Below are 16,917 nucleotides of genomic sequence, written 5' to 3'. Positions count from 1 at the left end.
GCCTACCATCAATAAGCCTTTTCATTGGGAATGTAATGAATTACAAATACGGCAAGTAGTGCACATTGCTCCTCTCTTGCTTGCCGTGAGAACACCAACTACAAGAAAAGCACTGAAGAATGCAGTGTAGGTCCTTACCCAGCGCCAGCAGCCCCGAAGTTGGATGCCGGTCCGCCGGTGGTCCTGTACGTGCTGCTGGAACCGCCAGCGCCCGTGGTATAGCTGCGCACGGCGGCTGCCTCGCGCCTACGCATGGGGCCGCCGCCGCCGCCCGAACCCGCGCTGCTGACGCTACTGCTATTGTAGCTGCGTCCCCCACTGGCGCTGCTGTTGCTGCCGAAGCTGTTGCTGTGTGCGCGGCCGCCGCCCTGGCTGTTGTAGCCCGCGTCGCCGCCGCGGTAGTCACGGCCGCCGAAGCTGTTGGCGTCGCGTGAGCCGCCGCGGAAGCTGCGACCGGCGTCTGACCCGTCGTCGCGGAAGGTGCGGCCGCCGCCGCTGCTGCTTCCGTAACCGCCGCTGCTGCTTCCGTAACCGCCGCTGCCACCGCGGTCACCCCGCCTGCTGCTGTAGTCGAAGTTGACTGCGCCGTACCTGTTACTATCTCCGGACCCGTAGCCGCTACTGGATGTGTTGCTGCTGTTTGTGCTGTGGAATCCGCGCCGGTCCTGTGGCTGATCACGGCGGCCACGCCCTCCTCCGAAACCTGCAATTTTTAAACATACGTCGTTACGCTGCTCAACAAACGTTAATACAACAAATGCCGAACAACTGCGTCTCATATTAAGGAGAAAATTTTTTTCGGTGACATACATTTATTAACTCACTCATACACTATGAAGGACATAATAAATTTTTATAATCAGTTACGCTGTTATGACTATTATTGTATTTGAACTATAGGCCTATTTCAGCTATACAGCCTTTATACATACACACATCAAAAAAAGTTTTGCATCACCCCGGTTCCCAGAACTCCTAAAGATAGACGTTGACTGTGGATATTGTATCACAGGCACAGTCCCTTTGACTGTTCAGAGATGTCACTAAACCAGCCCAAAGATGTAAACCACCACCACGAATGAGCGGCGCCTATTAAACGGAGGGGGTCCGACAGTTCCAGCTATTCCACCAGGAAGAAGGTACACGGCTCATGTTATCTGTAGTTCAACCATGCCTAGATGGTCACTGCCGCGGTTCGATCGCGTCCGGATTGTTACTTCGGCCAGGAAGGGCTCTGAACAAGTGAAGTGTCCTAGCGTCCAAAGCGATGTTGTTCGGACATGGAGGAGATACAGAGAGACAGGAACTGTCGATGACATGCCTCGCTCAGGCCGCCCAAGGACTACTAATAGAGTGGATGACCGCTACCTACGGATTATGGCTCGGAGGAACTCTGACAGCAACGCCACCATGTTGAATAATGCTTTTCGTGCAGCCACAGGACGTTGTGTTATGACTCAAACTGTGCGCTGCATGATGCGCAACTTCACTCCCGACGTCTATGGCGAGGACCATCCTTGCAACCACGACACCATGCAGCGCGGTACAGATGGACCCAACAACATGCCGAATGGACCGCTGAGATTTGCCATCACGTTCTCTTCACCGATGAGTGTCGCATACGCCTTCAACCAGACAACCGTCAGAGACGCGTTTGGAGGCAACCCGGTCACGCTGAACGTCTTAGACACACTGTCCAACGAGTGCAGCAAGGTTCCCTGCTGTTTAGAGTTGGCATTACGTGGGGCCGACGTACGCCGTTGGTGGTCATGGAAGGCGCTGTAACGACTGTACGATACATGAATGCCATACTCCGACCGATAGTGCAACGACATCGGCAGCATATTGGAGAGGCGTTCGTCTTCATGGATGACAATTCGCGCCCGCATCGTGTACATCTTGTGAATGACTTCCTTGAGGATAACGACATCGCTCGACTTGAGTGGCCAGCATATTCTCCAGACATAAACCGTATCGCACATGCCTGGGATGGATTGAAAAGGACTGTTTATGGACAACGTGACCCACCAACCACTCTGAGGGATCCGCGCCGAATCGCCGTTGGGACATCTGGACCAACAGCGCCTTGATGAACTTGTGGATAGTATGCCACGACTAATACAGGCATGCATCAATGCAAGAGGACGTGCTACTGGGTATTAGAGGTACCGATGTGTACTGCAATGTGAACCACCACCTCTGAGAGTTTCACTGTATAGCAGCGTAACTGTTTATACAAATTTATTATGTCCTTGAAAGACATTTATTACGCAGCAGGCCCACAAGATTACAAACAGTTGACACGCACTCACACTCATTAAAACGAGGGAAAGAGGAGATAATTACTGACATAGAAAACCTTACCGTGCAGTTTATTTACTAAATGTTTACGCAAAATTTCTGAAGAGAAACTATCATTAAGTGCCACTGTTAAAATGCTTTCTTCAACACCCAACTCAATTGACTACCAGGTGTACCGGTATGAAATGAGCGTTAAGATACAAATGTGTCGATAGGGAACATTTGTTGTTAACGAGCCTTAACATCATATGTTTTCATCGTGTTAACAATGTCGAATTTTGTACCAGAAAGTGATTTGCGGAAAACATTAATTTTTTGTTTTCATTTGAAAAAAAGTGCTGCGGAGTTGCATCGAATGCTTGTCGAGGCATATGGCGATCATGCTCTATCAGAAGCAACATGCAAAAGATGGTTTCAACGGTTCAGAAATAATGATTTTGATGTAAGAAATGAAAAACGCGGAAGACCACCAAAAAAGTTCGAAGACGCGGAATTGCAAGCAATATTGGAGGAAGATGATACTTTGAGTCAGAAGAAAATGGCAGCAATGCTTAATGTTGCACAACAAACAATTTCTGATCGTTTGAAAGCTATGGGTAAGATCCAAAAGTGTGGAAAATGGGTGTCACATGAATTGAATTAAAGACAGATGGAAAACCGAAAAACAATTTGTCAAATTTTGCTTCAAAGGCATGAAAGAAAATCAATTTTGCATCGAATTGTTACTGGCGATGAAAAAGGGATTTATTTTAAGAATCCTAAACGGGAAAAATAATGGGTTAATCCAGGACAACCATCAACATCGACTGCAAAACCAGATCGATTCGGCAAGAAGACAATGCTCTGTGTTTGGTGGGATCAGAAAGATGTGGTGCACCATGAGCTTCTAAAACCAGGTGAAACTGTGAATACTAATCGCCACAGACAACAAATGATCAATTTGAACTATGCATTGATCGAAAAACGACCATAATGGGCCAGAAGGCATGACAAAGTATTTTTTTTATACGACAATGCACCTGCACACAAAGCAAAACTGGTTCAGGATACGATCAAAACACTTGGCTGGGAGCTGCTACCCCACTTGCCGTATTCACCAGACTTGGCCCCTTCCGACTAACATTTGTTTTCATCAATGGGACACGCATTGGCTGAGGAACACTTCGATTCCTACGAAGAAGTCGAAAATTGTGTGTCTGATTGGTTTGCTTCAAAAGACGAACATTTCTATTGGCATGGTGTCCACCAATTGCCAAAAAGGTGGTCAAAATGTATGGAAAGCAATGGTCAGTACTTTGAATAAAATGTTTTTACTTTTCAATTCAAAATTAGTGTTTCATTTTTTTAAAAAAATGCTCATTTAATACCGTAACACCTAGTATTTCTGAATTCCAAACGTAGCCCACACAATTCGCCCTCCTCATTCTTTTCTGGCATTATCCCGTTGTCGGCATCTACACTGTAAGCGTTTTGAATTAACCAATTACAATTTTCTGTGACCTGCTCCATTCCCCATCCTAAGATGGGAGGAAAAGTCCCTGACATCACCTGCTATCGAATAAACCACTATACATCTGATTTATTAAAATACTTTCAGTAAAATCAATCGTTAAACCTGGAAGATAAAGTAAGGGCACGGGCACATAAAAGAATAGCAAGCAACGTAGCGGACGCCAGTAGCATAGCTCTACTGTAATTGAGGCACCACACCGATAAAATCTCGCAGTATGGATGTAGTCCATGCAAAAGCTACACATAACACCACTGTTCAATGAACCTAAAGACGATCAGGTCGCTCGCAGAAATAATGTGGGCCAAAATGAATCGATAACTCGTCTGAAAACATATTATCAGTTGATTTGTACGTTTCTGTATCGCTTTTCTGTTATAGACAAGAGAAACCATTTGTTTCTCTGTTGAAAGGTAACGTCGAATGTATTGCTCTAGACTATTATCGCATCAATTCTCGAGAATTTTGCAAGGCATCTCATCCATGGCTTGGTTACATTTCGGCAACATTCTTCCAATTCATCTCATCCATGCATCTGCTTTTCCTACAAATATTTTTATGTTGCTCTGAAATGGTTGAAATGGCTCTGAGCACTATTTGACTTAACAACTGAGGTCATGAGTCCCCTAGAACTTAGAACTACTTAAACCTAACTAACCTACGGACATCACACACATCCGTGTCGGAGGCAGGTATCGAAGCTGCGACCGTAGCGGTTGCGCGGTTCCAGACTGAAGCGCCTACAAGCGCTCGGCCACAGCGGCCGACCTATGTCGTTCTGATCGATTATTTTATTTACTTTACGTTTGATACATTTTCTGCTGATTCATTTCTAATAGCGTAGTCGAACAGTGAGTCACTTTCTACCTATTTAGGTGCAATACTTATAAATTTATATTTACGTGAGGATCGACTGCTAGGACCTGCACCTAACGTCGATCCTCTGCATGTCTTCATTTTCCTAGAGAACAGTTTCCTGTAACTGACAGCATCGTCCGCGAAGTGCCACCCCTAGAGTACGGCATTGTCCTGGAAGAATAGGACGACTGTCTCCGTTTATGGTCAGGTCGATAGCGCAATGAGTAAACGTATCATAGCTGACGATGGCACATGTTCGTGAAGGAAATACGACGTCCCCTTGGAACTGCAAAGTGAACGACAGAGAGAAATCAAGGGAAACCCATGGCAAGAAGCCAGATATGGAATTTGAAGCGCTTTCCTCCCCAGTACCAGCACAGTATCTCAACCATGATTTCAGTTCAATAGGCTTCACTCGCGAGACATGGCCTGCCAGTAACCAATAACATGCAGAACATCGGCACGTAACGTGGATACCAATTAGAAGCGTTGCAAATGACTAGGAACCATGGTGGTATATTTTCAAAGATGTGAAATCGTGCAGTTATGAGCTAATTCTGCATGTCACAATCAGCCATAAGATAACACCCGAGGAGGTTCCACAGACGCTCTGCTTGATTCAGTCATCCGGGGCGAGCTAAGAACTAGGGACTCACGCGCTTACTCTTCGAACTACTATCGAATATTTCTAACCTTGTGGCTGTTCGTTTCACTGGAAGGCTTTGTCCGCCCCAGAAAACAGAATCGGGTAGTAAAGTTGCAGAAATGGATTCCTGTGCGACGTGTGTACACTGTACGATGATGGGTAATTCAAGCGACTGCCAGAAAATGTTTGACAGATCTCGGTGGCAGTGAGCAGTGGACCCATACTCGATATACCTGTTGCAAGATGTCCCTAAATCTTTTTTGCTAATGCCTGGGTGATTCGTTCGAAAAGGATCCAGTCGTCCACTGCCTTCATCGTTCTTGACATACCCGACCTTGTGCAGTCTCTTACGTCGTCGTCTTCGACGGAATGTTGAAACCCTCATTTTCCTTCCTTTTCATTACGAAGTTAGTCAGGCAACCAACGGTTCTGATCTTCCTGTCGTATCTACAGTGTTCCTTATCCTCTGCTTTCCTCCGGAAACGCCAACGATGTCCGCTATACGAAGTGGAAATGCCAAAATGAAGATAGCCATCCAAGGCACACCGCGATCTAGAAATCACATCGGAAGGTACAGGGTGTCGCACATAAAACCGGTATGCTTCACGCACCGTTTAATCTGTTAAAGTCGAATTGATTATGAAGTGGCAACGGTGTCTCGAAAGACGGCTACACTGTATTTTATCGGAAAGGTGAGTGCAGCTATGAGTTCGTGCGTAAATTGCTGTCTGAAGGTCGTATTGCTGAGGTGTTACAAAAATGCGGCAGTTGCATTACAACAGCAAATTGATATTGTGGAGTGTTATGTAAAGACAGGCTCCATCACGGAATGTAAAGAAATGTTTCAAGCGAAGCATTATGGTAGAAAAATCCTCATGACCAACACTATTCAATATCTGTATAAGAAATGAAGTGCTGTAGGACCCGTTCAGAAAGTACAAAGGAATAGTCGACCGACAGTGAGGACCCCTGAAGCTACAGACAGAATTCGCATGGACATTACGACCAAGTCCCCCCAAGTTGGTAAGGAGGTTATCGCAGCAGTTTGGTGTATCTCGTACATCGTCTCATCGTGTACTAAAAGAAATGGAATTAAAAGTCTTTTGTGTGAGTGTGGTGCAAGAGTTGAAATTTGAGGATCAGGATAAAAAAAAAAGATCATTATTGTGAATGACAGTTAACATCAATTCCTAACGGTTACTTGAACCCTTTCGTGTCAGGTAAGGGCTGGTTTCATTTGTCAGATTATGTAAACTCCCAAAATTGCAGGTACTGGTCACAGGACAACCCATATAATCTGAATGCAGAAACATTGATAGAGAAATTAAAACATCACATCTGCAGAATTATAGCGTGTTGCTGGTAACGTCACCACACGCATTCAGCGATGCATGGATGCCCATGACCAGCACTTCCAGCAGCTCTTATTTATAGGCAATCATGTTTTTTTATGCTACTATTACCTACTCTTTTTTAGTTAGTTCATTGTTACTTGAATCTCGGGCGTGAGGCTTACCGGTTTTATGTGGGACACCCTGTACCTTCGACACGGGAGACCAAAAGTGCTACTGCCGAGCCACCATCGATATAATTAACAGATGAGGAGGAAAAAAATCACTGTGTTTTTCGCTGATCTACTAGTACACGCAGTTTCAAATATTCTTGTCACCATGACAGCTGCACGGAATAATCACTGCAGCTCACGGAAAACAGGACACGTGTTTTATTTGTGTGCCTGGCAACCGTTGGCGCCGTCACGCCATGGGCACAACTGGGAGCCAGTCAGCCGGAGAAGTCAACGAAGGCAACTAGCGGTGCTGCTAATTGGCGGCTGGCGCGGGGGAGGCGGCTATTAGGGCGCCTCGTGCCGCTGAGACAATGCCGGCCGCACGCGTCACCAGCGACAGGCCGCGCCCTCCCGCTGCTGGCGGAAAAATCACGACTCCGATTCGAGACCACTTCCCGGAAGGTCTTAAATCGATGCGAACACGATACACAATCTACAGCAGCTGCACGGTATTCGTCGACAATTAATTTTCTCAGACCGCAAACGACTGACGAAGACCAATTTAATACGCACTACATTACACATGAGCCAACGGCTTTGCCGCAGTGGTAACACCAGTTCCTTTCAGATTACCGAAGTTAAACGCTGTTTGGCTTGGATGGGTGACAGTTAGGGACAGCCGAACACTGTTGGCAAGTGAGGTGTACTCAGCCCTTGTGAGGCCAAATGAGAAGCTACTTGACAGAGAAGTAGCGGTCTGGTCACGAAAACTGACAGCGGCGGGGAGAGCGGTGTGCTGACCGCATGCCCCTCCGTATCCGCAACCAGTGCATCCAGTGACGCCTATGAGCTGAGAATGACGCAGAGGTGGGTCGGTAGCGTTGGGCCTTGTGAGGACTGGTCGGATTGAGTAGTAAATTGCACACCTTCTTTCTTTCTTTCTTTCCGTGTTATTGACTCGAGTGGTCTGTTATTCGTGAGTGTGCTTACGTAGTTCGTCCAAATCTCACGCCTCAGTAGTGTGTTTACATTCTGCGACGTGCAGTTGCAGATGCAGTGGGTATAAAGCTAAGTACTGACAAAGTTACTTGTACAATGTTGTACAGTTATTAAATTTAATAGTTTTCAGCGGTGTTTCGTGGTGTTTGTGGCGAAATAACGATTTAATAAACTTTTGGAAACGTTCACTCGCTGTATTTTTTAGAGTTTTCTGTGCGTTGAAGTCGTTTAGTAAATTTCGTTGAGTGTTCCAGTGGCCGCTTGAATTTTTGGTTTTAGCTAATAACTCTGTGAAGTTTTGTTGGTACTGGTATTAGTTGTGGTTAACTAGTATTAATATAAGAACTTGCTTTCTTAGTAGAGAGAGAATTTAGAGACCGCTTTTGTTAGTTCTATAAATAGTTCTACTGGTGAGAACGACCTTAGGTAACGCAGATGTATAGTTTTTTTCAGTAACTGTAAAATTTTATCATGAGTGAGAAGTGTGGGCTCTGTCGTAGGTTTGTGAGCAGTGGCTTACTATGTGGGATTTGTTCAAAGTATTTTCATTGAGGAATGCAGTGGGGAAGCCAGTGGGCATTCTAGCGAGATCCTCTACTGGGAATACAGAATCTGTAGTATAGAAATAAGTTAATAGAGGAGCAGGAGCGTAAGATCTGCGTCCTCAGGTGCAGCTACAACACGCAAAGGAGGAACTAGATAGGTTGAGGAGGACGAAGGATGCTGGGGAATGGGAACTGGCAGTTGGCAGGACGTGGTATTCAGACAGTTACACTTTGCGAATATTAAATAGATCTGACCAATTGTCAGAGTTGAGTGGAGAGGTGGGGAGCCTCTTGTATCTGCAGGTGTAGGGAACATGCAGCAGTCCTCAGTAGTTAGGAGGCCTAAGTCAGTTGCAAAGTCTAACAGAAAGAAGAAGGTTCTGCTGCTAGGTAGTTCGTACGGTAGAGGTGTGGGCCAGCAGCTGCAGGAAGTGTTGGAAAGTGAGTACCAGGTCACCAGCACTGTGAAGCCTAGTGCAGGATTGGCTCTGGTGACTGACAGCATAAGAGAGTTACGTAGGAATTTTACGAAGGAGGATCAGGTAGTGATAGTGGGTGGAGCAGGGAACAGTCTTGATAGGGATAGGGAATATGATACACGTGGTGACCTGGTAAAGATAGCTACTCAAGCTGGTGGCACTAATGTGCATTTCGTGCAGCCGTTTTAGCGTCATGATCGGCCCCATCTTAATGCGTCTGTTAAGTACGTTAACATGGGGATAAAGGGGGCGCTGATGGCAGAGGGCATGGGTCACATCTATCAGTAGTTCAGGTTTCACTAGACATGTCCCGCACCTCAATAGGTATGGGAAGGGGAGGCTGGTAAAGCTTATAGGTGACAGTGTAGTAGGTGGTGGTGGTGGTATCACTCATGGAAACATTCCTTTAGTAGTTCGTGTTAGAGGTGCACCTTTTTTAAAGTGAAATCAGCTGATAGGTATACCTGCTTAAAGGAAGCCCCTCTAAGGGCTCACATTCATAGGATGTCATGTTTCCAAGTAGAGAAGAAATAAGCATATTTCATCAAAATATAAGAGGTATTAGAGATAAAGTTAATGAACTGCTTATAGATGTTGACTCTGAAATTATTGGTATATGGGAGCACCACTTAAATACTTTGAAAATTCAGAGGCTTCCTTTACTAGGATACAGATTAGCTGGCTGTTTCTCAAGGAGTTCCTTGCAGGGTGGGGGAGTGGCTTTGTACGTAACAGAGAGTTCCATTTGAGTCCACAGACGTATCACGGCACTGCACTGAACAGATTTTTGAACGTTGTGCAGGGGCAGCTGAATTTAGTGAAACTAAACTTTTAATTGTAGTTGTTTATAGGTCCCCTAACTCTGACTTCAGAGCATTTCTGCTCAAGTTAGACAGGGTTCCTCATTCACTTTGTACAAATGATTCAAAGGGCTCTGAGCACTATGGGACTTAACATCTGTGGTATCAGTCCCCTACAACTTAGAACTACTTAAACCTAACTAACCTAAGGACATCACCCATACCTATGCCCTAGGCAGGATTCGAACCTGCGACTGTAGCAGTCGCGCGGTTCCGGACTGAGCGCCTAGTACCGCTCGGCCCCCGTGGCCGGCCAATCACTTTGAGGAAGTACCCGAAATTATTTATATGTGGTGCTTCAATATAAATTTTGTATGTGATGGTGCAAGAAAAAGGATGTTGCTAGATCTCCTAAATTCATATGATCTGATGCAGACAATTTTTTCCAACTAAGGTGCAGAGCAACAGTGGCACAGCCATAGACAGTATTTTTATTCATTCTTCATTATTAGATAGGCATTCTGTTCGTAAAACGGGGAATGGCCTTTCAGACCATGATGCACAAATTTTAACACTAAAAGGCTTTTGCACTCAAACAAATGTCGCATATAATTACAAACTATGTAGGAAAGGTAATCCAACAGCAACAGAGTTTTTTAAACCGCATCAAGGAACAAGAGTGGCAGGACGTTTCTAGTGCCGATAACATAGATGACAAATATGATGCTTTCCTGAACACATTTCTCATATTCTTTGAGAGTTGCTTTCCATTGGAACGTTCTAAACGGGGTATTAGCAGTAATAGGCAGCCAAGGTGGCTGACTAGTGGGATAAGGGTATCATGTAGAAGAAAGCGGGAATTATATCAAAGGTTAGAAGTAGTCACAATCAAGCCCATTACGCTTAAAAATGTTATTAGGAAGGTAAATAGTATGTGGTACGCAAACAGAATAGGTAATTCACAGGATAAAATTAAAACCATATGGTCAGTTGTGAAGGAAGTGTCTGGTCAGCAGCACAAGGTCGACGATATAAAGTCAGTCCGTAGTAAAAATATTTCTGTTACTGATAAATCAGATATACGTACAGTATTTAACAATCAATTTCTGAGCACTGCTGGTGAATTTAGCAGCAGACAGCAAAAGGTCTTTACTCACAATGTTGAGAATGGCTGTGATGTTGGATCTGAGTGGGGGGTACAGTCAAGTGGCGGGTGCCCCAGGGATCACTGTTGGGGCCACTCCCATTCCTTATTTGTATAAATGATATGCCCTATAGTATTATGGGTAACTCTAAAATATTTCTGTTTGATGACGACACTAGCTTGGTAGTAGAGGATGTTGTGTGCAACACTGGCCCAGTTTAAAATAAACTAACGCTAAATCAAGTAAGACTTAGTTTTTACAGTTTCAACACACAATTCAACAAAACCTGACTTTTTAATTTCACAGAATGGGCATATGATTAGTGAAACTGAACAGTTCAAATTTCTAGGTGTTCATATAGACTGTCGTGAAAATCTCAAGTTCAGGATCTTGTTCAAAGACTTAATGCTGCCATTTTTACTATTCGAACGGTATCTGAAGTGAGTGATCGTTCGACACGCAAATTAGTCTACTTTGCTTATTCTCATTCTCTTATGTCGTACAGTATTATATTTTGGGGTAACTCTTCCCATTCGATATTTTTCCTCAGAAACGGGCTGTTCGGGCAATAAGTGGTGCAAGTTCACGGACCTCTTGTCGACCCCTGTTCATATATATTGCTGTCATTTCTTGTTAACAATATTCGTTTATTCCCAAGAATAAGCAGCTTTCACTCAGTTAATACTAGGTAGAAATCAAACTTGCATTTGGATCGGACTTCCTTAACTCTTGTGCAGAAAGGTGTGCAGTATACTGTTGCATCCATTTTCAGTAAGTTATCGCTCGAATTAAAAAATCTTAGCAGTAATCCACGCGCTTTCAAATCGAAACTGAAGAGTTTCCTTCCTCATGGTTCACTCCTCCTATTCTGCCGAGGAGTTCCTTGAAAATTAAGCTGATTCTTGTTGTATTGTTGATTGTTTTTACTTAAACTTATGGCCTGACTTTTTCTGGTTTCATAAACATTTTATTTTTATCTGTTATTACTTTTATGTTGTAATTTCAGGTACTAACATGTTCCATGACCCTGGAGATTTGCTCCTCAATTTGGTCCTACGGAACTTGATGTGTAAATAAAATGAAACGAATTGCTTTCGACCTTTGACTACCCCTAAATCGAGCTAACTGTATCACAAATGATATTCGCTCCTTGTACCATCCGGAGTGATGTATGGTAGAAATGCCTAATAGAACAGACTGTGGAGTACGCAGATGACAGAGAGAAATTATTGAAATTGGACCACGAATCGAGTAGTTTGCTAAATCCTCGTTTGACCAATTCTTTCTATTACTGGGCAGTCTAGGAGTTTTACCAAGTTGGTCTCATGCAAGAAAGAAAGAAAACTGAGAGCTGAACTGAACGATGCCCCCAGAGTTTCATCAGCACGAAGGCGTCAAAGAAATGCGTTCTGCATTGTGGAGAGCCTTGCTCTCGCAATTTTCCGAATCTTCGTTCCAATAAGAGTCAAGAAACATATCATTTCCTATAAGAGAATTGTTCTTTCTGTGTATAAACTGGAACTAACATAAATGGGGAAGAAAGAGGAGGTAATGGTCCGTGTACGTTATACACCCTCAGGAACGTACGGCGAACTGTCTTGATGAGTATATTCGCGGATGTAAATGGAAATTCGCAGACTCGTCCAGAAAACACTGCAAAGAAATAAAAACTGTCATCGTGGGTGTTCTACATGCTACACTGTATTGCGTTCTTCACATTACTATAAAACAAACGGAAGATTCAGAAACAACATAGCTTTTGAATTGCACAGCAAGTCAGAACAGCAATTTCCGATAAGTAAAATTGTCATTTGACGTTCTCGGAAATGTAACATTTTTCCACACATATTGTGATATCTATTATCACTTCTTCGCTTTCTAAATCAGACGATAAACACAAGACGAATATGCATGAGCAATGGAGGAAGTAAAATATTTATCACTGACGACTGCCAGAACACGACGTAAAACATGTGCACACCGAAACTACTGAATTTTACGATAAATGTTAAAAAAAGAGCACATAAAAAGAATTCACATATCCATGCTCTGCCTTCGGAACCGACTTAGTACATGTTTTAAGAAGCCATCTTTTGCACTGATATCTGATGCACCCGTCACTATTTTCTGGAAGTCTCAAATGGTCAGACATACTTTGGGGATGGAATGAAGTCAACACGCGCTAATTGTGTCAGATCGCATTTTGGCATCAAGGCCCTTATTAATGGTAGTACTGTAGGACGAGGTACCATCATCATCACCATCGCGCTCATAGCTGAGCGTCGTGACCTCATTCACGACGGTTACTAGCTCCTCATACAGCTCGCGAAACAGGTTGTATTGATCAAACTGTAACGTCTCTTAGCAAAACGCATATTATATGTGGTAAAAAAAAAAGAGAAAAGAATAGTTGAACTGGATGATTGTAATTGCGTGGACAACTATTGTGTGAACTTTATGTAATAAAGAGAAACCATTATGTGTCATGTTTTGTTCTTGTATAGAATTATGTACTGTTTTTTTTTAAGATAATATCTGTGTCAGCGAGTACTGAAATTGCCACAGACGATACTTATTAAGTATCAAACAAAGATGAGAATATGTGACAAGTATAAATAGTAGTGGCCGGACATTAATTTCTCTGTCATCTTCTTGGAGTTACGTGACGTTATATTGTACGCTTGTGTAGTATTCTTTTGTCAAGATTGAGAGACGTACGCCATTGTAAAGGTGTGTAATAATTTAATCTGTTTAAATGTTTTGAATAGAGTTACTTAGTGAAAACTTGCATTATGATTTGTAATAAGCTTCCCTGGTATTTTATCCCATCCTTTTAAGACATTTTCAGTTATTTAAATATTATTCGTGGTGCAGAGCTGCGCTACGAACGAACGATCCGCTGCCGCGGCGCATTCAAACTGCATTAAATGAAACCAATCATACCGCAAAGAAGCGGACAGGTAATAGTAAACTAAAATTATTTCTTTCAGCTTTAGGAATTGCAGAGCAGAGCAGCAGATTTTATGATGTGTTTTACAGGTTGACGCGGGCTGCGGATGATATATTACTAACAGTGCAAAAAGATAATTTACCTTCATAACATAAAAGAAATCTTGCTGTGCATAGTTCTGGTCTGGCAAACATTGTAGTAAAAACATCTTTTTCTCTGATAATAGTCTCATGTTCTCGTGTTAGTCGTGGTACTTATTGGTGTTTTACTGTTAACAAAAATCCACTGCAAAATTTTTATGCTGAACAAACATTGCGTACTGTAACATCAGTATTGATAACGAAATAATTTTCAGTAACCTTTTCAATAACTGTAAAGTAAGGAAGATATGTTGAACTTCTTGGCGAGTTACAGTAACGAAAAAATGTTCCTTTAATAGAAAGCCAGATCCATAATAATAAGAATATAATATATTTTGTTTTGTTGAAAATTAATGACCCAAAGAAAGTCACAGCACAGTATTCCTAAAAAGTATTTCGGGGTCTTTTCGTAGCAACATATTTTATCTCATATATTAGTTGTTACGCGAGTAACAAAACAAAGCAGAGAGAGCCAGTGCAAGGCCCTTATTAATGGTGGTACTGTAGGACGAGGTACCGTCATCATCACCAATCGTGCTCATAGCTGAGCGTCGTGACTTCATTCACGACGGTTACTAGCTCCTGGTAGAGCTCGCTAAACAGGTGGTACTGATCTAACCAATTTCTCGCTGCTCTCCCCCTCTGCCTCGTGCCCTCGATCTTTCCTTCCAAAATTATTTCCTCTAGATTTTTCTCAATCTCTCTCGCAATATGGCCAAAGAACTGGAAAAAATTTTCGTTGATACGATAACGAAGCACCTGGACGTACTGAATTGCTCAGTAATTAGACACATTTGATGTTCTTTCGGTCCTTTCCATGCGCATCACTCAAGCTCAAATGCATCAATATGCTACTTGTCGCTGGCCTTAAGAGTCCATGTTTCGCAACCATTAAAGAAGACGGAAAACCAGTCGGTTTCTAGAAGCTCTGTTTCCCAGATCTTCGTCAGCTGCTTCATTACCACTCTCCCTAGCGTGACCCGTCCCATCTCACCTTCACAGCTTCCCGTTCCACATATGGTTCAGCGGAGATAGACGAAACAACACACGACTTCCACTTACTTTAATCGACCTCTGCTCCACGATCAATAAAATGAGTTTGGACTTTCTGAGGTTACAGTTATTAATTTGGACTTATTGAGTTTTATGTCGAATCCATACGATAATTTAATGTCCTTTACTTTTTGTTTGTATCCCAGAAAGTTCATCTCCGCTTCTAGCTAGAAACGCGCTATCATCAGAAAATCGCAGGTTGTTAATAGTTCTCCACCAACTGAGAAGCCTTTATTCCAATGATCAAAGAACATTCCTAACTGCAAGTTCTACACAGATGTTGTACAGTTCGGGGGTAGGGTACAACTCAGCCGACACCTTTTTATACACGGAAGAAATCAGATGTACCAGCACTTAGCTCTACAGTTGCGAGTTGATTATTGTAAAGACTTTTGATCAGTGTTACTAAGTGTGGCGGGACACCGAACTCTGCATACTCTCGCTTAAAGCGATAACTTACTAAATTTACACGGTTGGTTTAGCACGACAACTGCAGCTGTCCATCAATCACATCGCTGGAACGCACATAGTTTGAATTTTCGTAAAAAGTTAATTACCGATTATGGCCTATCAATCCAAAAAGATATGTCACACAACCGACCGATTTTGGGTCATTCCATTATCTGACTCCCATCAAATAATTGAGAAACATTTGACTTGTGCATGAGTCCTGCAAGCTGCATTTACCATTCATATACCTTCTGTCACACGTATTCCAGCATTAAAACAGACGTTTGTCTCTAGTCATCTCATTCCTGATGGTGATCCGGGATACTACTTTGTTTAAAGCGGTAACCTACTGCAGGATACGCTAATAATGCGAAATTTGATTCGACTTGCACCTATGGCCTCTGAAAACGATCTCCGGCACCATGCATTGTACTTGGCGCGCTGACAGATACGACACACATAATCTTACAAATAATGGTTGTCTGTTGTCATAGCTAAGAACAATACGACGTATGACCAGTAAAATACAAAGTAAAAGTTCTAGCACGCTCTTTGCAACTCGGCAATTAAAGAGAGACTATATCAATTGATGAGTGTTTGGTCCGACACAAGGCGCGGAGTATAGGTAAAGCATTAATTTATTATTGATGATGGAGTGGCACATCATTTCATTTCATACGGTGACTGGATGACGTATTTGTTCCTCTCGTGATTTATATTCAAAGACGACTACCAACTGGGTGGCCATAATTAAAGTTCCAATTTCAAAACGCTACGGAAAGAGAACCACTGCTCCCAATGACGTCACATTTTAAAAGCGTATTACTGACACAGGGGGAACTGTGAAAAGAAAGGCAACGAAAATTTGACCATCAGATAGCTCTGTAAGCGTCAGAATTCGCACACAAACAGACGCGCGGCACACAGCTATTCTTCAGTTTGCGCCTGAGATGCCCAATATGACTGTCTCCATAAAGGATCGTGCGCTGCGTGCGCCAGTAATCCTGTAGAAGTACCGGAAACTCAATCGTATGAAAAAAGTCGTTGGCCCGATGTCTGCTAAGGGTCTGGAGAAAATGATCACAAAATTAGATTCGAAAACGACAGGTTCTTTTGAAGTGTAATATGGCAGAGGAAGGAAATCAGTTGATCCGACGTCTGTCTGGATGTAGCCACAGCTTTGCAGGGGAGTGGGGGGGGGGGGGGGGTGGGGGGGGGGGGAGCGCAGTGGTGTGCAAACATGCAGTGCATAGGGAGTTACACAAACGTTTGACATGCCTGCGAGGCAGTGCATAAAATCCTACGGAACATCCTGCATTGCAGTCATTCAAGTTCACCCATGTTCAGGAGTTGCTTCCTGCTGACCTGCCAGCAAGACAAACGTTCGCTCCGGAATTTCTTGCTCACGTGGAAGTGGACAATGAATGACCATGAAACATTCTGTGGGAAGACGAAGCCCAATTCCATCTCTTGAGTACATGTCAATACGCAGAACTGCAGAATATGGGCAACGGAAAAGCCGAACGCACATCGA

The 16,917-nt window shown here is 43.3% G+C and overlaps 1 protein-coding gene across 1 annotated transcript in view; it reads right to left on the bottom strand.

The window, feature by feature from the left end:
• LOC126479789 (5'-3' exoribonuclease 2 homolog) overlaps positions 1–16,917 on the bottom strand; it is a 427,511-nt gene that overhangs the window by 17,906 nt on the left and 392,688 nt on the right. The window contains exon 19 of the mRNA XM_050103814.1: positions 139–703. Within this exon, the coding sequence (XP_049959771.1) occupies positions 139–703 (565 nt within the window). The remainder of the gene's footprint in view (positions 1–138; positions 704–16,917) is intronic.

Source organism: Schistocerca serialis, chromosome 1 (genome assembly GCF_023864345.2).
Source record: "Schistocerca serialis cubense isolate TAMUIC-IGC-003099 chromosome 1, iqSchSeri2.2, whole genome shotgun sequence".
NCBI lineage: Eukaryota > Metazoa > Arthropoda > Insecta > Orthoptera > Acrididae > Schistocerca > Schistocerca serialis.
The sequence above is the reverse complement of the archived record's forward strand: the minus strand, read 5'-3'. Positions and strand labels throughout refer to the sequence as shown.